Source organism: Lithobates pipiens, unplaced genomic scaffold, assembly GCF_037356315.1.
Source record: "Lithobates pipiens isolate NorthernLeopardFrog02 unplaced genomic scaffold, aLitPip1_a1.2 Scaffold_28, whole genome shotgun sequence".
NCBI classification, from domain to species: Eukaryota; Metazoa; Chordata; class Amphibia; order Anura; family Ranidae; genus Lithobates; species Lithobates pipiens.
Genome location: NW_027507789.1, coordinates 148712280 through 148736771, shown reverse-complemented (window position 1 = coordinate 148736771; position 24492 = coordinate 148712280). Strand labels below are relative to the sequence as shown.

At 43.7% G+C, this 24492-nt stretch overlaps 1 protein-coding gene across 2 annotated transcripts in view; it reads left to right on the top strand.

The window, feature by feature from the left end:
* UNC13D (unc-13 homolog D) overlaps nt 1-24492 on the top strand; it is a 297875-nt gene that overhangs the window by 138681 nt on the left and 134702 nt on the right. For both annotated transcript variants that reach the window (XM_077459688.1, XM_077459687.1), the window contains 5 exons: nt 1255-1323; nt 4352-4421; nt 5294-5398; nt 15249-15338; nt 22374-22477. In XM_077459688.1, the coding sequence (XP_077315814.1) occupies nt 1255-1323; nt 4352-4421; nt 5294-5398; nt 15249-15338; nt 22374-22477 (438 nt within the window). The remainder of the gene's footprint in view (nt 1-1254; nt 1324-4351; nt 4422-5293; nt 5399-15248; nt 15339-22373; nt 22478-24492) is intronic.

Here is a 24492-nt window from a genome sequence, read left to right as displayed (position 1 = left end):
AGAGCTGGCACTATATCTTCTGCATCAGGTTCCTCCCTTCTGTCTCCTCAACCTTTAGGCCATTAAAACTTGCACAACATCAAGAAAACAATATGCAAACTATTATATTCAAATAGGCTGGATCCCTTTAGATGAAGTCCAATGCAATAAAAGCAGATGAGGGAAAAGGATAGCAAAAGGTAAAAGGGTATTTCTTGAAATCCAGATGTCTTCAGCTGACAGCGTGAGGAGAAAGAAAAGCAGATCACTGGCTTCTGTGAAAGGGACATTGATCCTGAAGAGGAAGAGGCACAGCCACCTCGCCTGTGCCCACCAATGCCGTATACCAGTGCTACCTGCCAGTGCTCACCAGTGGATATCAGTGCCACCAATCAGTGCCACCTATTAATGCCCACCAGTGCCACCTAACAATGCCCGTCCGTGGTGCCAATCAGTGCCTCATCAGTGCCAGCTAGCAGTGCTGCCTATCTTTCTCACCTACCAGTGCCCATCAGTGCTCATCACTGCCACCCATCGGTGCCACCTATCATTGCCACCTTTCAGTGCCACCTATCAATGCATATCAGTGCCACCCATCAGTGCCACCTCTCAGTGCCCACCAGTGCCGCCTCATCTGTGCCCACTAGTGCTACCTATCAGTGTCCATCAGTGCTGCCTTATCAGTGCCCATCAGTGCAGCTTATCGGTGCCCATCAGTGTACCTATTAATGTCCATTAGTGCAGCCTATTAGTGTCCATCAGTGCAGCCTCATCAGCATACATCGATGAAAGAGAAAAAGGACCTGTTTACAAAATGTTATAACAAAACATAAAACGTTTTTTGTTTTTCAAAATTTTCAGTCTTTTTAATGTTTTTTAACAAAAAATAACAAATATTGGGTACAGTGTTGCATGACCGCGCAATTGTCATTCAAAGAGTGACAGCGCTGAAAGCTGAAAATTGGTCTGGGCAGGAAGCGGGTTTAAGTGCCCAGTAAGCAAGTGGTTAAACCATGCAGGAGATTGGGGTGAACATCCTCTCAAAGAGAATAGGGTGAGATTAGAAGTCTGTCTCTAATCCAGAATTGAGACAAATCCTTTGGTAATATTAAATTGACATTATGGTGGCTTGGGGGCATTCTAAGCTTTTTAATGTTTTAAAGAGAAAATGTGTGATTGCAGTTAATTATACATAACTAACAAAGAACTGTTATAACCATATTGTTGTTGTCAGCATACTACTGTCGTAATAATGTTTCTATTATTCTCCTGAAGGGATTATGATGATGTAGAATCTGTTAAAACAAAACTCGGGGAGCTCACAGATCTGCATGGACTAAAGAGGTAAGAATTATCGTGACTGTTATTTATACCTAGACAAAGCTACACTGTGCCAAAAAAAAAGCCGTCACTAAGTCCACCCTAAAGGGTAAAAAGGGCTGATTATACAGGACTGCATTTATATGTGTGTAGCACCCTGGTCCTAAACAGGGCTGCTAATAAATATAGTTTTGCTAGGTGGTAACTAGCCCGGCTAATTGGTAGTTTTTGATTCACTGATTTCTGTTCTAAGTCTGAGTTCAATTTGTCGTTTCTTCTGTCAATATGTTGCACTGTTGCTTTTGGCACTAGGATGATGGATTACGATGAATTCAGGTGATGAGTAAATAAGTTGTGTCAGCCAATTAGCAGGAGTTTCTTTTGGCAGCTTTAAATGGTGGGGTAGGCTATTTATTTGGGAGGAGTCAGGTGATCAGGGTTCTTTCACGCCCGAGGCTGCGGCCTGGGTGAGTGTTTGTCAAACAGCTCCTGGTTGCTAGACCTGCAGCCTGAGGCCTGTCCAGGAGTCCTACTGGCTTCTAGGTCTACGTAAGGCCTATCCAGTAATTCAAGAGTCCGCAAGGGAGGAGCAGCAGAGGTAAGCCCAAAGCCTGGAGCGGAACCACATGTGTTAGAGGCTCAGCCTGAGGGGAGCCTGTTTGTTGCCAGAGAGACAACCACTCCTGTTACCACAAGTTTGGAAGTGGGAAAGCTTCAGTGGAGACTCATCCAGGAATACAGTGGTTAGCTGTGAGTAAAGCTTTAAAGTGGTTGTAAACCCTTACAAACCACTTTGACCTACAGGTAAGTCTAGATTAAGGCTTACCTGTAGGTCCAAGAAATATCTCCTAAACCTATATGGTTTAGGAGATATTTACCTGAAGACAGCCACTGCTGTCTACGGCGCATGCGTCGTAGACAGCGGGGCGCAGGCGCACTAGGTAAGCCGCAGATCGCGGCGATATGCCACGAGTGTCGGCTCCCATGCGCATGCGCGGGAGTGACGTCATCGCTGCTCTCGTGAATCACAGCGCCGGAGCAGCGAGACCCACCAAGAAGATGGATGCTCAGAACTACAGGGGACAGCGGTGACTTTGCTGGCTCCTGTGTCAGGTAAGTGACACGTAATGGACTACTATGCGATGCATAGTAGTCCATTATGCTTTACCTTTGCAGGGAATGAAAGAGGAAGTAAACTCATCAGGGTTTACTTCCTCTTTAAGGCGTACGGCGGGTAGCTGTAAGGAAAGCTTGAAGATAAGTACAGCGGTTAGCTGTGGGTGAAGCTTAAGGGATCCAGCAGGTAGCTGAGAATCCAAGAAGTCTAGTCAGAGACTGCAAGCTGAGCTTGAGGAGCTACAGTGGGAATACTGTGAGTTGAGTTTGAGGATCTACAGTGGAATATTGTGAGGTAAACTGGAAGATCTACAGTAGGATACTGTGAGAGAAGCTGTTGCTATAGGAACCCTGCAGTTGCTACAAGATACAGATTGCTGCATTCAGCTTAAAGGCCCTTTTTCTGTATTGCTGTCTGCCTAGTTCTATTTTTGTCTGCAGAGTTTGCCAAATTGCTATTGCATTTGTCTAAGGGTGTCCTGTGCCTTAACCCTCTCTCCCACCATTCCTGTTAAGAAAAATAAAACCTTCTTTGTTAATTTTTACAAAAAGTGACTGGCGCCCAATCTTTCCACCTTGCATCACACCCACTCTACCTAGTAACCTGCACCCTGAGGAGGAATGGCAGTTCTCCCTGGCTCTGGGGGTCACCATCAGGCCCTTGGAAGTCGGGTAGACCTCTACATGTGTGTTAGACCTCATGCACACAAATGCATTAGGGGCACACAACATAAAATTCTGACTTTTTTCTGAGCCTGGGAAGTCTAGGCGCTGTTCACAACTGCCCATAGAAATGAATGGCTGTGCATAGCTGTACTGGGATATACAGTGGTTGTCAGGATCTGGATCAACTGCTGGTGGAACTATGCTTCCCAGAGCGGAAGGTTCCAGTTCCAGTGTCCACCAGCAGGTGTCTGCCAGCCTGATGCTGGCTGCTGGTAGGGTATTTAGTTCCTCCTCTACATTTCCTTCACTCTCCAGTGTTTTGCTTTGCCTGCTAGCCAGATGCATTTGGTGTTTGGATAGACTTTGGTTTCACTGTAAATACATTTTACTTACAGCTTACACACTCTTATCTGAGTTTCCTAAATGTAGCCACACAGATATGGTTCTAGCTGATTCCTGACCATGATACTTGCGTAAAGCTATTAGCATATGGGCATATTTTCTGAAAACACGCTTTCTGTATCCAGGAATACATCCATACACAATACTGGCATATACCCACAGACAGCCATGCATAGCTATTCATGCCTACGGCTGGCTATACACAGCACCTGGGCTTCCTGGGAATGGTAAACCGGTAGAGATTTAATGTGTACATGCACTTGAGGTCTTAGGCTGGATTCACACCTATGCATTTGTAGTGCTTTTTGCATTTTGCAGATTTGCACTACAGAACTTGTTCCATAGGAAACAATGTTACATGGACTGTAGTGCAAATCTGCAAAATGCAAAAATCACAAAAAATGCATAGGTGTGAATCCAGCCTTAGTGTAGGCTTGCCTTATATGTAAAAGTATTTACATATTCATAAGTGGTAAAAGAGCTTCATATTAACAATGACCTTTCCAGCTACATATACTGTATTTCATTTTGAAAGATTACAATAGAGACCTCAGTTGATTTTGGCTTACAAGCACCTACTATACATTTACATTGGAAGGTTGGCAGGTCACTAGAACTCTGTTCTCTACAGGAATAAAAAGGGAGAGGAACGGATATATCAGTGCTTCTGTTGTGAACTTGGATGATGAATTTCACCACCATGCCTATAGCTACAGAGGGGAATGATGGCTTGTTACACTGCTTGTTCAGAATATATATATAATTTTGTGTGCATAGTCTGGGCTCGTGTTCACTTTAAAGTTTTATGAAGCTGTTTCTACTTGCTATTCTTTTAAATCTGATATTGAAACCCATCTGTGATTTTCAGGATATTTAAAGATGCTCGAAAGGACAAGGGTCAAGATGACTTTCTAGGCAATGTGGTACTACGAGTTCGGGTAAGAACAGAATTGATTTTTATTTGTGGAAATAATAGCTTAGGGCTAATTCTGCTTACTAATATTACAAACAATTAGTAAAGACTCATTCACACATGTGGGCAGGGGAAGACTGGTAAAAAAGGTGGTTTTACATCCCGCCCCCGTACACATACTGTGGTCAAAGTTGTACCCCTTGCCAGATTTGGTAGGCAGCGCTGCCACCAAAATGAACCCATTCAAGTTAATAGGGATGCAGTGCAAGTGCTTTGCAATCGCGTGCAATGCACATGGTTGTGGTGGTACAGGCTTATAAGGAATAAAACAGGAAGTGAGGAAGTGACATATTGCCTCCTGTCAACCATGCGTTGAAAAGCAATCTACAGTGGATCACTTTGCAGGGGGGGCTGCCTCTAATGAAAACAAGCTCTAAAGCAGGGATATTACAATAGACACTTGCTGTTTGTATCTCTGTTGGACACAACTTGTACGATCTCTACACTAGTTCACCCGCCCCAGTGGAATACATAGATCAAGTATGTGCTGTAGCCTTTTGTGTACACTTGACAGTAAAATATCACTTTTTGAAAATATTACATGATTTGATCGACTGAGTTATTTCATTAGGATAAATTAAGGGTTAAATTAAATTAAGGGTTAATAAGGGTTAAATAAGAACACATTTTAATAAAACAACATTTTTAATATCTGCTGTATTTACACAGCAACTCCCTGCTGTCATTGTGACAGCTTGAAAATGCTTGTAAATTAGGAGGAAAGCAGTAGTTCAGCAGGACAGCAAACCCTGTGTCCTATGATTATGTTTTTATGTTCACGTGTAGCATGTACAATTTCCACAAGTGGTTAATACAGATGTCTTTTTCTCTGCTTAGGATCTTAAATGTAAAGAGGACCGCTGGTACAATCTAGAACCACGAACAGAGACTTATCCAGATAGAGGACGATGTCATCTACAATTTCTTTTAACGCATAAGAAGGTGATATAATATTTTTTGCTCTGGCATCCTTCCTGTTTTTAAGCGTACCCAGCCTGTATAGTTTTTGACAACGCTGCTTTCATTTTAGAAATGAGGTGTGTTTACCACTTGTTAACTTAGGCACGTTTCTGTATGAACTGTAGACCTATCTACAATTTTAAAGATTCAAGCCTAGGTGCAGAGGCCACCCTGCTGGTTGAAAACAATGGAGATTGCTAGGACTTCAGGTCAAATGGATGACACCAATGATTATGTAGTAGATTTTGTCATTCACAGTAAGGCACATGGGAGCATATCAATGGTCAGTTAGTGGAACTCTGCAGCAGAAACATTCACTCAGCACTATTCTCTCCATCTTAAAATGCCTGTGACATTATCCAGGGGCAGGGCCGCCATTAGCCCAAGCGCCTGGACAGGCCCGACGAGATGGGAGAAGGCAGGGTCAGGTTCAGGAGAGCTCAGTGGCTGCGCTGGCTTTCTGTATGAGTGTTGCTTTGTGTCACTGAGCTGACATCAGGCTCTTTACTGCCAATGGGCACATTTCTGCATGTGCAATCCTGGTGTGTGCTGCACAAGAGCTGGGACCAGAAAGGAACACCGCCTTACAAGTAAGAGCTGTTGTACATATGTGTCTATGTACGCATGTGTATCTGTGTATGTGTGTGTGTACATGTCTGTCTGTGTGTGTGTGTCATATATACACATGTGAGGGGGCTGAGACCATACAGGTGTCAGGGTGGGCTGCGAGTGTACAGGTTTGAGGGTGGCTGAGAAAATACAGATGTGAGGGGGGCTGAGAGCGTACAGGTGTGAGGGGTCTGAGAGCGTACAGGTGTGAGGGGGGCTGAGAGCGAACAGGTGTGAGGGGGGCTGAGCGCCTACAGGTGTGAGAGGGGCTGAGAACATACAGGCTTGAAGTGGGCTGAGAACATACAGGTATGAGGGGGGTCGAGAGCATACAGGTGTGAGGGGGGCTGATACTGAGAGCATATAGGTGTGAGGGGGGCTGAGAGTGTACAGGTGTGAGGGGGCTGAGAGTGTACAGGTGTGAGGTAGCTGAGAGTGTACAGGTGTGAGGGGGCTGAGAGTGTACAGATGTGAGGGGGCTGAGAGTGTACAGGTGTGGGGGGGGCTGCGAGTGTAGAGGTGTGAGGAGGGGGCTGCGAGTGTACAGGTGTGAGGGGGGGCTGCGAGTGTACAGGTGTGAGGAGGACTGCGAGTGTACAGGTTTGAGGGGGGCTGAGAGCGTACAGGTGTGAGAAGGGCTGATACTGAGAGCTTTCAGGTGTGAGGGGGGCTGTGAGTGTACAGGTGTGAGGGGGGGCTGAGGGCGTACAGGTGTAATGGGGCTGAGAACATACAGGTGTGAGGGGGGCTGAGAACATACAGGTGTGAGGTGGGCTGAGAACATACAGGTGTGAGGTGGGCTGCGAGTGTACAGGTGTGAGAGGGCTAAGAACATACAGGCTTGAGGGGGGCTGAGAATATACAGGTGTGAGGGGGGCTGATGATGAGAGCATACAGGTGTGAGGGGGCTGATGCTGAAAGCGTACAGGTGTGAAGGGGGCTGCGAGCGTACAGGTGTGAGGGGGGCTGAGGGCGTACAGGTGTGAGGGGGGCTGAGAGCGTACAGGTGTGAGGGGGGCTGAGAGCGTACAGGTGTGAGGGGGGCTGAGAGCGTACAGGTGTGAGGGGGGCTGAGGGCGTACAGGTGTGAGGGGGACTGAGAGCGTACAGGTGTGAGGGGGGCTGCGAGCATACAGGTGTGAGGGGGGCTGAGAGCATACAAGTGTGAGGGGGCTGAGAACATATAGGTGTCGGGGGGCTGAGAGCATACAGGTGTAAGAAGGGGCTGCGAGTATAGACGTGAGAGGCGGCTGAGAGCGTACAGGTGTGAGAGGGCTGAGAACATACAGGTTTGAGGGGGGCTAAGAAAATACAGGTGTGAGGGGGGACTGCGAGTGTACAGGTGTGAGGGTGCTGAGAGCTTACAGGTGTGAGGGTGCTGAGAGCTTACAGCTGTGAGGGGACTGAGAACATACAGGTTTGAGGGGAGGGGCTGCAAGCGTACAGCTGCTGGATTGGGATGTCTTTTTTGGGCAAAATATAATTTCCTACTGTTAAACCTTGAAAGTACTGATGACTTATAATACACTGTGCTTTTTCATATATGATGTTGTATGATTATTAAAATAAAAGTGTGTGCACTGAACGACTTGGTGGGATAGCCAGTGGGCAGGCCTTGGGGGATGTTAGTGGCCGGGCCCGAGGGGGCCCAGGTCTAAAGTTGTCTAAAGGCCCCCACAATTTTTGATAGCTGCTCTGTCCAGGGGTAAGCTATTTTGGGCAGAGAAGGGGATCTTTGACAGTCTTATTTCAACAATCACCATAGCCTTTAACTAGAGGAGGTCTCCTTCCTCCAACCTCACATTTGTGATAAAGGGAATTTCGTTTGGAGGAATTGTCTCTATGTATAGGCTTGTCTTCTCAGGGTACAATGATTATGGCTCCATTCAAACCAGATGCAGTGAGACTGCTCTGGGCGGTTATTCCAGCCCAGTCCCACCGCATGTCTCCTATGTGCCTGGTTCATACCACTGTGTTGCAGTGGTGTTTGTAGGTATGTTGCGTTGAAAAATAGTAGCATGCACTACTTTTTTTTCGACACACCACACGGCTGCCATTTGAATTTTATGAAATGTCTATGTAAAATTTCAATAAAGTTCATAAAAAAATATAAAAAGTAACAGTGTGGTACAGAAAGGCGATTCCTGCTGGACCGCACAGCAAACCAGCCACTGCGTTATAAAGCGCTAGCTGGTGTGAATGAACCCTGGGAATCCTCTTTAATTTTTGCCTCCCAACCTTACACAGCACATCTGTAATAATCACCATGTTATTGCTACCTTCAATCCCCATGTTTATCACCCTAAATTCCTGGCATTCATGATTATCTCTAAAATAAAGGTTCACACCCAGAGAAGCAATGCTCTGAGCATTTTCAGACACAGCCTCTTGGGTGTCTCCAGTTCGTAGCGGAGATAAAATCACCATAATTTAAGGCTGAACTCCTCAAATGTGACAAAAACAAACCTTGTAGCTATAGTGGGCTGAGTAGTCATGGTTCATTTCCTGACTCTTTGCTCCAGTCAGCTCTGGAGCTCCTCCTCTCTTTGAAGCTCAGGTCTCTGGGCAGGACCCTGGCGTCCTTGTGTAAAATGCAGAGCTATTAACCTACATTGTATGTGAGGAAGAAAAGTCTGCATGGCTGCACACCAAACTGAGATCCAAAGTGCCTTTATTCATATAAAACCATGAAAGACATCAAGAGCACAACATGTACAAGCAGGGGAGGAACGACTAACGCATTTCACACATAAACTGTGCTTTATCAAAGCTTTGATAAAGCACAGTTTGTGTGAAACAGGTTAGCTGTTCCTAGAGTGAAAGAACTACTGGCAGATATACAGAAGCTGCCAATGTTTTTTTTTTCTGATCTCCAGTTATCCTACTTTCTGAGTCACTAACTTGGAACAAGCATGCACAGTCAGACTACCAAATCTGTATACTAGTTATAGGACAGTGTCTCAGAAAGTTTTAAGGACATAAAAGCAAAGGAGAAGGCCTTCAAAAATACAAGCCTGAGGGATCTTCATCAGCATTCAAACTTTACAAAGAATGCAACAATAAATGGAAGGGTGCAATTAGGGCGGCTAAGATAGAACACGAAAGACACATAGCAGAGAAGAGCAAAAAAAATCCCAAGAAATTCTTTAACAGCTTCAGCCCCGGAAGATTTTACACCCTTCCTGATCAGAGTACTTTTTGCAAATCGGGACTGCATCGCTTTAACTGACAATTGTGCGGTCGTGCGATATTGCACCCAAACAAAATTGACGTCCTTTTTTTCCCACAAATAGAGCTTTCATTTGGTGTTATTTGATCACCTCTGCAGTTACCTCTGCAGTTTTAATTTTTTGCGCTAAAAACAAAAAAAGAGCGACAATTTTGAAAAAAATACAATATTTTTTACTTCTTGCTATAATAAATATCCCCCAAAAATATATAAAAAAAAAACATTTTTTCCTCAGTTTAGGACGATATGTATTCTTCTACATATTTTTGGTAAAAAAAAAATTGCAATAAGTATATTGATTGGTTTGCGCAAAAGTTATAGCATCTACAAAATAGGGGATAGTTTTATCGCATTTTTATTATGATTTTTTTTTTTCTACTAGCGATCTGCAATTTTTTTTATTGGGACTGCGACATTATGGTGGACATATCGGACACTTTTGACACATTTTTGGGACCATTGGCATTTATACAGAGAGCAGTGCTATAAAAATACACTGATTACTGTAAAATTGTCACTGGCAGGGTTAACACTAGGGGGCAATCAAGGGGTTGTGTTCCCTAGTGTGTGTTCTAACTGAGGGGGGGAGGGGACTGTGTAGGGGAGATGACAGATCACTGTTCATACGCTGTATGAACAGACGATCAGTCTCTTCTCCCCTTTAGAGAAACGGAAACACACAGATCGCTGAACATATCATAATGTCGTTTCGCCCAGCCATGTCATTCTGCCACAGTAAAACTGTGGCAGCTGGTTGGCAAGTGGTTAAGTATGTTAACAGTAAAAAAGGGAGGACAGACCATATTGGCCCCATAAAGAATGAGAAAGGGAATCTGGTTACAAAAGATGGTGAGATGGCGAAGGTATTGAATTTATTCTTCTCCTCAGTCTTCACAAGGGAATCGGGGGGCTTTAGTAACCAAAACTGCAGTGTTTATCCTCATGACACATCACAGGAAGCACCTCCATGGTTAACAAAGGACAGAATTAAGAATAGACTTGAAAAATGTCACATTAATAAGTCACCGGGACCAGATGGCTTGCACCGGAGGGTCCTTAGGGAACTCAGTTAAGTAATTGCCAGACCATTGTCCCTATTTTTTATGAACAGTCTACTGACTGGAAGTGTACCAGCTGATTGGAAAAAAAAGCCAATGTAGTACCAATATTTAAAAAAGGGCCAAAATACATCCCTGGGATTTACAGACCAGTTAGCCTAACATCAATAGTATGCAAGCTCTTGGAGAGGATGATAAGGGACTATATACAGGATTTTAGTAATGAGAACGGTATCATTAGCAGTAATCGGCATGGATTTATGAAGAATCATTCTTGCCAAACCAATCTAATAACCTTCTATGAGGAGGTGAGTTGCCATATAGATAAAGGAAGACCTGTAGACATGGTGTTTCCTGGATTTTGCAAAAGCATTTGACACAGTTCTCCATAAACGTTTACTGTACAAAATAAGGTCCGTTGGCATGGAACATAGGGTGAGTACGTAGATTAAAAATTGGCTAAAAGGGCGAGGTCAGAGTGTGGTGATAAATGGGGAGGACTCCGAATGGTCAGGGGTGGGTAGTGGGGTCCACCAGGGTTCTGTGCTGGGACAAATCCTATTTCATTTCTTCATAAACGACCTGGAGGATGGGGTAAACAGCTCAATCTCTGTATTTGAGGAAAATACTAAGCTAAGCAGGGCAATAACTTCTCTGCAGGATGTGGAAACATTATTAAAATAATGCATTTGGGTGGCAAAAATATGAATGCAATCTATACACTGGAGGGAGAACCTCTGGGGGAATCTAGGATGGAAAAGGACCTGGGGGTCCTAGTAGATGATAGGCTCAGAAACTCAAGAGATAAAGCGATAATTCTCCCACACTACAAGACTCTGGTCCGGCCTCACCTAGAGTATGCTGTCCAGTTCTGGGCACCAGTCCTCAGGAAGGATGTGCTGGAAATGGAGCGAGTACAGAGAAAGGCAACAAAGCTAATAAAGGGTCTGGAGTACATTAGTTATGAAGAAAGGTTACAAGCACTGAACTTATTCTCTCTGGAGAAGAGACGCTTGAGAGGAGATATGATTTCAATTTACAAATACCGTACTGGTGACCCCACAATAGGGATAAAACCTTTCTGCGACAGGGAGTTTAAGACGAAACGAAACATGCAACATGGGCGGGTGGGTGCTTTGGGGCAGAGGTGCTCTGCTCCCCCCTGCCCCAAAGCACCTTGCCCCCATGTTGATGGGGACAAGGGCCTCTTCCTGACAACCCTGGGCATTGATTGTCTGAGTCTGCAGGCGGGGTTACTCATTCACATAGGGTGGGGGCCTGGGATCTGGGGGTCCCCTTGATAAAAGGGGCTTCCAGACACCGACAACCAACGGCCAGGGTTGTCGAAAAGAGGCCCTTGTCCTCATCAACATGGAGACAAGGTGCTTTGGGGTGGGGGGCGACCCCCCGCCCTGAAGCATTCACCTCCCCATGTTGAGGGAACGTGACCTGGTACATTTCGGGAAGAAGGGGGCCACTCACTCGTGCCCACCCTCTTTCCTGACCTGCCGAGCTATGTGCTCAGATAAGGGTCTGGTATGGATTTGGGGGAGGTCCCATGTTGTTTAAAAAAAAAACATTTTGTGTGGAGTTTCCCCTAAAGATTCATACCAGAAGAACCAGTGCCTGGTATTGTCAGGGATCAAAGTTGGATCTCTGTATATAGTCGCAGGGAAAAGTCAGATCCAAAGTAGTACGAATGTCGTGTCGTACCAGTGTGAACCTGGCCTTAACCGGTTCCTGACCATGTCATGCAGATATATTGTAGCACAATGGCTCTCCTGGGGGAAATCCCATATGGGTACGTCCTACCCTTTTTCGGCTACCAGAGGGCTGCACGGCGGGGAACCGCAGATCATGTGCGATCGCGTGCACGAGCGTCAGCACAGGGATTTGTGTGTGTAAACACACAAATCCCTGTGTTGTCAGAGGAGAGGCGTCAATCCTAGTGAATCGTATCACCATACAGTTAGAACACACTGAGGGAACACAAAGGTAATCCCTTGATCACCCCCTAGTGTTAACCCCTTCCCTCCCAGTGACATTTACACAGTAATCAGTGCATTCTTATAGCACTGATCAGTGTTTAAATGCCAATGGTCTCAAAAAAGTGTCAAAAGCCTCTGATCTGTCCATCACAATGTCGCAGTACCACTAAAAATTGCAGATCACCGCCATTACTAGTAAAAAAAAAAAAAAAAAAAAAATTCCATAAATCTTTCCCATAGTTTGCAGACACTATAACTTTTGCACAAACCAATCAATATATGCTTATTGATATTTTTCTTTTTAACAAAAATATGTAGAAGAATATATATTGGCCTAAACTGATGAAGAAATTCATACATTTTTTTAAAATTTGGGGGATATTTATTATAGCAAAATGTAAAAAATAGTTTTTTTTCAAAATTGTCGCTCATTTTTTGTTTATAGGGCTAAAAATAAAAACGGCAGAGGTGATCAAATACGACCAAAAGAAAGCTCTAATTGTGGGAAATAAAGGACGCAAATTTTGTTTGGGTACAGTGTCGACTGGGTCCTATTCTGTTAAAGCGACGCAGTGGCAAATTGTAAAAAGTGCTCTGGTCAGGAAGGCAGTAAAATCTTCTGGGGCTGAAGTGGTTAAACTGTGTAGAGGGTTCTTTACTGTAATGCCCTGTACACACGGTCGGAAATTCAGACGGAAAAGGTCCGATCGGATTATATTGATGCAAAATCTGATCGTGTGTGGGCTCTATTGGAATTTTTCCATCGGAAATTCCGACGGAAAAAATTTGAGAGCTGGATCTAAAATTTTTCCGACAACAAAATCCGATCTGACTTTTTCCGATCGTTTGTGGAGAATTCCGATGGACAAAGTGCCACACATGCTCAGATTAAATTATGAGACCAAAGCTATTGGCTACTAGCCTCTACATAGTCCCGTCGTACGCAACGAACGTCACCACAAAGGATTGGATTTTCCAACAACTTTGTCCGGCCGTGTGTATGCAACACAAGTTTTGGACAAAATCTGTCAGAAAAAATCAGACGGATTTTGTGGTCGGAATGTCCGATCGTGTCTACAGGGCATAAGAGCTGCAAGGATGGTTTCAGCGGGGAGCATAGATAGTTTTTTAAAACTATTAAATAAGCACCTGAACGTCCACAACATACAGGGATATACAATGTAATACTGACATATAATCACACACATAGGTTGGACTTGATGGACTTGTGTCTTTTTTCAACCTCATCTACTATGTAGCTATTACATCAGCATAAAAAGCAGACAACTAGCAGTTTAGAAAGGAGAGGTCAACAAAGATATTCTGCATATTTGAGGGACTTCCATGGCTCTCCCATTCTGGATGACAGAAATGGTACGAATTAAGGCTTAAAGCGGAACTTCAGACATTTTTCATCTTTCCATCTATTAAATCTTCTGCCCTTGTTTTTTTTTTTTTTTCTGCCAGTAAATACCTTATACAGCCCACTTTCTGTTTTTTGTCTGATAAAAAGCCTAGGCTTATGACATCATGCACATCTCTCTCTCTCACTCTCATTAGAGTTTTCTAGGAAGGGGGGGGGGTGAGTCTTAAGAGGGCCAATGAGAGCTGCAGAGATGGAGGTGTATGTCTGTGTAAATCCCGGAAGTGAACAGGCAGCAGTTGTAGCTGCCCACAGTTAAAATGGTTGCAGCCAGACTCAGTGGAGGGAGATTTCTGCAGCATATTTGGCAAGTACAGAATCACAGTATATTATAATCCCTACGTAAATGAAAGATTGTCTGCAAGGTATTTTTTTTTAGCTGTGTGGTGAGACACAATGGGGGTTACATGGTTGGTAAAGTTGAATAAAGACACCGGTCCATCCAGGTCAACCTGGGTTGATTTACTAAAACTGGAGAGTACAAGATCTGGTGCAGCTGGGCATAGAAACCAATCAACTTATAACTTCAGCTTATTCAATTAAGCTTTGACAATAAATTCTGAAAGCTGATTTGTTTCTATGCAGAGTTGCGCCAGATTTTGAACTCTCCAGTTTTAGTAAATCAACCCCAATGGTTTAAACCATGGTCCAGGGAGATTAAGGAAAGTGTTACCCCAAAACTTCTTGTTCCTGATATGTGCTTGTATGTACTTGTATGAGAAAGTCTCCTGTTCTCTCTGTATTGCTTTCTTTAGGTTCCTCCCAGTCTCCTTGCTTCCCTATTAAAAACTGACCACGCTAAGCAGGAAAGCACACCGTGGCCAGGTCTCTAGCTATGCTGGGAACTCAGTGTGCTCTCCTCCAATGATCTCTCCGGGGGGATGTCTCTCCTGACACCCCCTCCCCCCCTTCCGCTGTACAGAAATTCACTGGGAAGCTCAGTGTACTGCTGCTTCTCCTTCCCCCCGACTCGTATGCAGCTGAGAACATTTTACATCACTTGTAAAAAAGTGAAAAAAAAAGGGTATTCATAATTTCTTTTTTTTTTATATCTATACACAAATGTTTTACCATTTATTTTAAACTGAACTGTTGTACAAGGTGATTGTTTACAAATCACTTTAACCTTTTAGCCTTTAAATAGTTGACCTCCTTAAAATGCTAAACGCCTGGCTGTCTCAGTACTTTCTTAATAAATCGAATGTCATAGTGAAGTTCTGATGTGCCCACTTGTTTCCAGCCAGCACCTTAGAACACACTAATATGTGACAGGAAATGATCATTTTCAGAAAGAGGTCAGCAACAGTGGTCTTCATACTTTCTTAGTATAGGTTTCATTTAAAAAATGTAAAAGTAAATCATCAGTATTTTCACCTTTTGAAGTTTATGAAAACATTTAAATAAAATGAATTTTAATTGATCTTTTAAACATTTAAAATAAACATTATAGAAGAATGCATATTCTATTTTATCGCTTATGCTTTTTGACATCATTAAATTATTTGTCTGATATTTGCACTTACAGAGAGCAACTATGCTGAGCAAAAACCCCAGCTACATCATCCACCGCCAGTTATTACAGCAGTTTGTACGTCATGAGATCACGCAACTCCAGGTATACGACTTGTCATATGTTTAAAAAAAAACTAAATACATTTATTCGGCTGGATATTCACATATACACACACCCCCACACATACATAAAGAAGCCATTTATCAAGCACAAACAAATTAGTGACACAATTAGTTGCAAATCATGTTGTGTTTGCAGCAAAATCTCTGTGACAGGTTTACATACCTGTGCGTCTGTATTCCTGGGCAGTCAAGTGCAACAGTTTGCAAAATATGCAAAAACAATTAGACAATTTTTTACATCCGACAGAAAATTAAAGGTGACTTTCAATCCCCTGTTAGACTTTAGGTCCCTGCACTCTTGTTGCATTAAAAAAAAAAAAATTAACTGGCCCCAGCCCCTCCTTCCACCTCCATTCTCACCTAGGTGAGCATGATGTGTCCTTTTTTTTTCTGCAGCCTCCTGGGATATCCCCATCACATATCCTAGGAGGTTGCTGGAGTAGGAAAACACAGCGGCTGCAAGTGGCTGCCTGAACCCAGAAGAAGGAAAACAATCACTTAGGAGGACAAAGATGGTAGCACTGGACCCAAACTGTGACACCTGAACAGCAGATCACAGTACAGGACAACACAGGATTCGCTGGGCAGGTGAGCATAACAGGTAAGGAGGGGGAGAGAGGTTAAAAAGAAAACATGCTGGGTGGGGAGAAAGGTTACTTTTTAAGACGTGATCAGGGTCAGGTTTAATTAAGTCACAGTGCGACTTTAGAGCAGCTAAGGGAAGAATTTATGATTCAGGTTGTAACTTTGTAAAAGATCTGCCTCACCATGCCATATCACTGCTTCAGTTGCCATCTGACCGAATTGATCAATGACCCCTACTGTATTCAAACAGGCAAAATGTTTTATTCACACTTTCGTTTGCCAGGAATTATATTTTATTAGTATTACTAGTGCCAAATGTGGTGGCTGCTTTAGTTTTTTTCAGGCTTTTTTTTATGTTTACCTGCTGAACTTGCCGTCCAAGACTGGCTACACTCACTCACTGTATATCTATGGAGGAAAGGCACTATTACCAGGGGTGGCTGCAGACAATTTTTGGAGCAGGTTGTGCTATTACTAGGAGTAATGCAGTGCACGTAGCATGCACTTGTGGGCATGGTCAAAAATTGTGTGTTGCCAAAAAGTGAGCTGGATCAAAAAGTGGATGTTTCTTTAATGTGTATGGGATTGAGATTGTGAGAGTAAAATAAGCTCTCTTAGGACCAGCAATGATAACCCCCAACAAGTGTCTAGGCCAGCAATGATAATCCCTGCAAATGTCAGATCCAGCAATGACAACTTTCAGCAATAACCACCAGCATGTGTCAGGGTCAGCATTAACCCCAGCATATTAATACGCCCCAAGGATTTTTCAATAAACCCACAGATCTGCACAATAATTAACCCCCAGCTCTGCACAATAGTTTACCATTAATACTGCATACAAATGATCACCTAACATTGCACAATAATTATCCCCCAAAATTGCAAAATAACTCAACCCCCGCCACTGCACAACAATTAACTCACAAAACTACACAACAATTAACCCCTAGCATGGCAAAATAAATACACATGGCAAATAAATACTGCTTAGTGTGGCACCTTACATTGGTGAATGGTGATCAATGCTCGGTGTCACCCCTTAAATTGTCGGTCATATCTAAAATTTTGGTCGGTACTCAGTGTGTCTCTTATATTGGTGGCCAATGCTCAGTGTAACTTTGCACATTTACAATGGTGATCAATGTGTTCCCCTTACATTGGTGATTATGGAGCTTCCTTTACAATGGGGATCAGTGTGTTCCAATGTTATTGGTGAGTAGTGTGCTTCCCTTACATTGGTGGTCATTGTACACCCATTAAAATAGTGGCTTGTGTGCACCCCTTTTAATAGTGGTCAGTGTGCTTCCCTTACAGTAGAGGTTGGTAAGCACCCCTACATTGGTTGTCAGTGTGCTCCCCTTGAAATGGTGGTCAGTGTTCTCCCCTTACAATGATGGTCTGTGTGCCACAACAAATTTTCACCCGGGCTGCCGTTCTTGCAATTAGCAGCATAAAGTATCTACCAGTAGACAGGCAAAAGTAATATAGAAGTGCTGATCTACAGCACTCCTGTCCCAACAGTGATTATAGATACAGGTGGGCATAGGGCAGGGAGTATCCCCTGCACCAGATTACTACCGTAGGTCTCTGCACAGTCGATATAACAGGGAGAGATGTAAGGCACCCATGCCCCCCTTGTGCTGCCACTGACTGCTACCCTAGTACAAAAGGTGTTAGCACTACTGAAAACCCCTCGTCATCTGCATTACATAGTGGGAAGTGCTCCCTATGCAGCACTACCCCTGCAGGAGTTGTTGGTGTGGTCCCCACTGCTGCACAGTCAGTGATCTAGCATTTCCTTCATTCGCTCAGACATAGAAAACAGTCCTTGGCTTGTTTTTGTTGCTTTATTAGGGAATGTTAACTTGCATGGGGTAAGGAATCATGGGATGCCCAAATGTTGAGCAAAAAGGGGACAGTGTCCTCCCTATTTAAATGAGAAGATCCTCTTCTTCCTTCCTCCTGCACAAACTTGGTTCACTATTTACACCACCCACTAATCAAGAAATTAACAGTTCTGTCAATTCAGCATTGTGGAGTGAAAATCTCCTTCTGCCCTCCTGTAGACACTAAGCCCCGTTCTACCGCTGCAGAAGACTCTCAGCCCACCTGGCTACCACCAGCCCACCTGGCTGCTTGATTTCCCCAGTCCTCCTGACTGGCACACACACACACGAAGATACCCCAGGGCAAGATTAGATGAACACTTCAAGAGAGAACTGTTACAGCTGATAGTCTCTCCCCCTTGTCTTGTCCCTTTACCATGCTGATCTACGCACTGTCTCTTCTTGCTCTCTCCCACTGCCTCCCGGGCGTGAATTCCTCCAACTGCCTCTTGTAGTGGGATCCTTCCAGGCCGGCTATCCCAAGCTCTAGCCCAAGGTAAAACCCTTCCCCGGCAGGGTTCCTTCAAGGGCCACCGACAGCCTCTCCTCAGCACTGCTTCTCCATCTTCCACCCGACTCCCCTTGCTGGCAGGGCCCAAGCCTATTTATGGGCTAGCTCAGTCCCCTGCCAGACTTACCTCTGGGGATTGGCTGAGGGTCCAAAATATTCAAGGCAGCTTCTCCTTACTTCCACCCACTAGTTCCAGGACATTCTCCACTGTTCTAGAAACAGGGGGAGGCACCAGAGAGCTTCCAGGATGAGACATCCAGCCCTGAACCTACTCTTACTACTAGCAGCACACACTAGAAGGTGCTACATATAGTTCTGAGAGAACAGAGACAGGGCCCGGAAACAATGTCTGAGATTTCAGTGCAGCATTGTAAATTCACTACAGGAAGTTACAAGCTCATTAAACTTCTGTCAGGATCGGCAGTTTCTTTTGCACTTTTTGAACAGATATACTAAAGCACTTTTTTGTATTGTTTATTTATATATTATTTCACCACATAACAAGGTAGAAAGTACCACAAGAAGGAAAGAAAGTATAGAGCACATAAGCTATTTGAAGACAGGTAATGTTACAAGTGAAACACAATTAACATGTCTAACACAGTGAGGTTTCTACATAGATAAAGCACATGAAGTTCTAAGAAAAGTGCCTTTGATTTATCCAGTCCTGGGAGAAGGAAATGCAATAAAATTGGTAAATCATACACAAAATTGTATAGTACACTCTTGCTCCATTGAAATATAAGAAACAAGAATAAACTGTTCCCAGGACTATAGATGCCTAGAAATGTAAAATTATGAAAATGTGGCGCTCGCAAATGTTAACCACTTAAAGACCAGTCCTCTTTTCCAGACTCGGTGTTTACAAGTTAAAAACACGTTTTTTCTAGAAAATTACTTTAACCAAACATTATACTTTTTTTTTTCTAACACCCTAGAGAATAAAATGGCGGTCATTTCAATACTTTTTGTCACACCGTATTAGCGCAGCTGTCTTACAAGCGCACTTTTTTGGAAAAAATTCACTTTTTTAAATAAAAAAATAAAACAGTAAAGTTATCCCAATGTTACGCCGAGTAAATTGATACCCAACATGTCACGCTTCAAAATTTCACCCGCTCGTGGAATGTCAAACTTTTACCTTTACAAATCTCCATAGGCGATGTTTAAAAAATTCTACAGGTTGCATTTTTTGAGTTAGAGGAAGTCTAGGACTAGAATTATTGCTCTCACTCTAACGATCGCGGCGATACCTCACATGTGTGGTTTGACCACCGTTTTCATATGCGGTCGCTACTCACGTATGCGTTCGCTTCTGTGCTTTAAAAAAACATTTATTTTTCTTATTTATTTTATTTTATTTATTTTTACACTGTTATTTTAAAAAACATTTGGGTCACTTTTTATACCTATTACAAGGAATGTAAACATCCCTTGTAATAGAAAAAAAGCATGACAGGTCCTCTTAAATATGAGATCTGGGGTCAAAAAGTCCTCAGATCTCATATTTGGACTTAAATGCAATAATAAGATAAAATTTAAAAACATTTGTCATTTGAAAAAATGTGCCTTTAAGACGTATGGGCGGAAGTGATGTTTTGACGTCGCTTACGCCCTGCTATGGTATGGAGACGAGTGGGGGCCATTTTAGCTTCACTTGGTCTCCATACCAAGGAAGTGACAGGATCTGATCACCTCTGATACTGCCGATGGCTCCGGTAAGTAGCGAAGAGCAGCGGGTGAGTGGCGGGAGAGGGGGTGGCACCTCTCCCGCCGCCGAAAACTGTGATCTTGCGGCAATTCCGCCGCAGAGACCACCATTATCGTTTACCGAACAGCCGCTTGAAGAGATGGATACCTCAGTTGTGGCAGCATCTGCTGCCATTACTGAGATATCCCTCTTCAAAAAAGGGACGTACATCATCGTGCGGCGGTCGGTAAGTGGTTAATAAGAATGTGTAACCAAGTGTGGATGAGTGCAGATGTGAATATACAAAGCAAAAAACATGTAAATAAAGTCCAAATAAATGTGGTCAGGTCAGACCACAAAAGGTCAGACGGTCTTCCCGACGGACTTTCGATGGAGTTACGACGGACTTGCCCACACGAATGGCCTAAAGAGACTAAAGTCCATTCGAAAGTCCATTCGTTTTAAACGTGATGATGTACAACGGGACTAGAAAAGGAAGTTCAATAGCCAGTAGCCAATAGTTGCCCTTGCATCATATTTGGTCCGTTGGGCCAGCATACAGACGAACGGTTTTCAAAATAGGAATTGAGTCCGTCAGACAGATTTGAAACATGTTCCATTTCTAGGTCCCTTGGAATTTTTTTAAGAAAAACATTCAGACTTTCCCACACACATTCGGACTATCCAACAAAATGATTCCGTTGGACCTATTCTGCCAGAAAGTCCGGTCGTGTGTACGCAACATAACAGCTTTTCTTCTAATATTGCCCTATATTTGGCTTCATCCATCTTCCCATCATCTCTGACCAGCTTCCCTGTCCCTGCTGAAGAAAAGCATCCCCACAACATGATGCTGCCACCACCATTTTTCACACTGGGGATGGTGTATTCAGGGTGATGTGCAGTATTAGTTTTCCGCCATACAAAGCGTTTTGCTTTTAGGCCAAAAAGTTAAATTCTGGTCTCATCTGACCAGAGCACCTTCTTCCACATGTTTGCGGTGTCCCCACATGGCTTTTCACAAACTACAAACAGGACTTATGGCCTTATTTCAACAATGGCTTTCTTCTTTCCACTCTTCCATAAAGGCCAGATTTGTGGAGTCCGCGACTAATAGTTGTCCTGTGGACAGATTCTCCCACCTGAGCTGTGGATCTCTGCAGCTCCTCCAGAATTACCATGGGCCTCTTGGCTGCTTCTCTAATGAATGCTCTCCTTGCCCGGCCAGTCAGTTTAGGTGGACGGCTATGTCTTGGTAGGTTTGCAGTTGTGCCATACTCTTTGCATTTTCAGATGATGGATTGAACAGAGCTCCGTGAGATGTACAAAGCTTGGGATATTTTTTTATAACCTAACCCCGCTTTAAACTTCTCCACAACTTTATTTCTGACCTGTCTGGTGTGTTCCTTGGCCTTCATGATGCTGTTTGTTCACTAAGGTTCTCTAACAAACCTCGGAGGGCTTCACAGAACAGCTGTATTTATCCTGAAATTAAATTACACACAGGTGGATTCTATTTACTAATTAGTTCTGAAGGCAATTGGTTCCACTAGATTTTAGTTAAGATTATCGGAGTAAAGGGGGCTGAATACAAATGCATGCCATACTATTCACATATTCATTGGTAAAAAAAATTGAAAACCCTTTATCATTTTCCTTCCACTTCACATTATTATGTGCCACTTTGTGTTGGCCTATCACATAAAATCCCAATAAAATACATATGTTTATGGTTGTAACATGACAAAATGTGGAAAGTTTGAAGGAGTATGAATACTTTTTAAAGGCACTGTATATCCCTCCCTTTCTCTATTTGAAATAAAATAACACATTTTGCCTTTAGTTCTATTTTAAATGCATGTGTGGCCAGACTATGGGCATTAAATAATTTGTATACTTGTATAATTTGTATACTTTTTAAAAGCAATAAAAGAGTATGTGAAGTTACAAATTTTTAAAGAACCTCAAAGATCACAGCAAAAATTCTAAAATTGAGTTACAGTCAGTTTCCAACAGCATAGAAACATCTGCTGTTTGTTAACTAGATGTGTGACTGGATCTCAGTGAAAGTAAAAAAAAACACAAAACTTTCCGTCCCTGTGTTGTAAACTTTAAAAATGAATAGCTCTACAATGCTTATAGATACAGAGATGAAAGGGTGAATTAATGAATGTTTGTTAAAGTGCTTTTTACGTTTTGTTCAGAATATGTAAACACTTTAGTGTGCATGATCTTGGTCTAGGCTAACTTTAAAATACAATTATGGGGATTATTTTTTTTTTACATATTTTATTACCTTTGTATAGCATTACTTGTCATCTCTCCTCTTTAATACATCAGGCTGCTGGCTCCACGTGGGATGGGGAGATAGGTCCTCACGGTACCACGATACTTTACCTACACGCTGCGCAGAAAGACCTGTCCGAATTTCACCAGGGACTTGCGTAAGTTTTAACCCCATATTAACTTTGGCTACATAGAATCTGTAAAGCAAACATATCATCAATGAAACATGGAGGCTGCCATTGCTGCGCTCATCTTCTGAAAATGCCAGTTGCCTGGCTGCCCATTCAGGTAACTGACTGAAACAAACATGCAACAAGTCAAAATTCCTGATGTGCATACACAGAAAGTACTAAAGCCAGTGAATCCTTTAATGCTTTTATTTTAAATATCATTCATTTACTCTCACCAGCCATTTTGTTAGGTACACCTTGCTAGTATCAGGTTGGACCCCCTTTTTCCTTCAGAACTGCTTTAATTTTTCATGGCATAGATTCAACAAGGTGTTGGAAGCATTCCTCAGAGATTTTGGTCCATATTGACATGATCACACAGTTGCTGCAGATTTGTTGGCTGCACATCCATGATGCGAATCTCCCATTTCACCACATTCCAAAGATGTTCTATTGGATTGAGATCTGGTGAGTGTTGTAGCCCATCTGCTTCAAAGTTCAATGTGTTGCACATTCAGAGATGGTATTCTACATACCTTGGTTGTAACTTTTGTAGCTTTTCTATCATCTCGAACCTGCCCATTCTCCTCTGACCTCTAACATTAACAAGGCAACACAACTAGCGCTCACTGGATATTTTCTCTTTTTCGGACCATTCTCTGTATATCCTAGAGATGGTTGTGTGTGAAAATCCCAGTAGATCAGCAGTTTTTGAAATACTCAGATCAGCTTGTTTTGCACCAACAACATTCAAAGTCACTTAAATCCCCTTTCTTCCCCATTCTGATGCTCAGTTTGAACTTCAGCAAGTTGTCTTCACCATGTCTAGATGTTTCTGCCATGTGATTGGCTGATTAGCAATTTGTGTTACCAAGCAATTAAACAGGTGTACCTAATAAAGTGGCTGGTGAGTGTATGTAGGAAGGCCTCAATAGTCCCTAAGGCTCGGTTCACAGAGGGGCGACTCAGATCCAACTTCAGGTCGCCCCTAGTCGTCTTAAGTCGCGCTACATGTAAAAATCAATGTAAGTGAATGAGAGCCGTCTTAATGCACACTACTGAAGTCGCTCCGACTTCAGAAAAGATTCCTGTACTACTTCAATCCGACTTGTAGGCGACTGGTACCCATTGATTTCAATGGAGATCGCCTCCAAGTCAGATCTCCGTCTATACGGAGGCGACTCTCACAGAATTATCAGCTCTCAAGAGGGAACTCCACACCAAATTTTTTAGAGCATACCAGGCTCTTAGGTCTGGTATGGATTTTAAGGGGAACCCCCTACGCGGAAAAAATGGCATGGGGGTCCCCCCCAGATCCATACCAGACCCTTATCCGAGCACGCTACCCGGCTGGCCAGGAAAGGGGGTGGGGACGAGCGAGCGCCCCCCCTCCTGAGCCGTACCAGGCAGCGTGCCCTCAACATGGGGGGGCCTTGGGGAAGGGGGGGGCCATGTAGCTCCCTCACCCCAAAGCACCTTGTACCCATGTTGATGAGGACAAGGGCCTCTTCCCGACAACCCTGGCCGTTGGTTGTCGGGGTCTGTGGGTGGTGGGCTTATCGGAATCTGGGAGCCCCCTTTAATAAGAACCGAAGAGGGGGGACAAGACCCCTGAAGTATGAAGAAGAGGGCGGCGGCGAAGAAGAAAGCCGGGCTCATCTGCTAGTAAAAGAGCTAGCAGAAGATAGCGGAGGAGTCCGGCGAGAAGACCCCCGGAGCTGTGCAATAAACTATTAACCCTTGTGTGTTGTGTTTTTTTTACATTTTTTCCACAGGTGAATGGGTAGGGGTACATTGTACCCCATACTCATTCACATAGGGTGGGGGGCCGGGATCCGGGGGCCCCCTTATTAAAGGGGGCTCCCGTATTCTGATAAGCCCACCGCCCGCGGACCCCGACAACCAACGGCCAGGGTTGTCGGGAAGAGGCTCTTGTCCTCATCCAACATGGGGACAAAGTGCTTTCGGGTGGGGGGGCCGTGCGGCCCCTCCTTCCCCAAGGC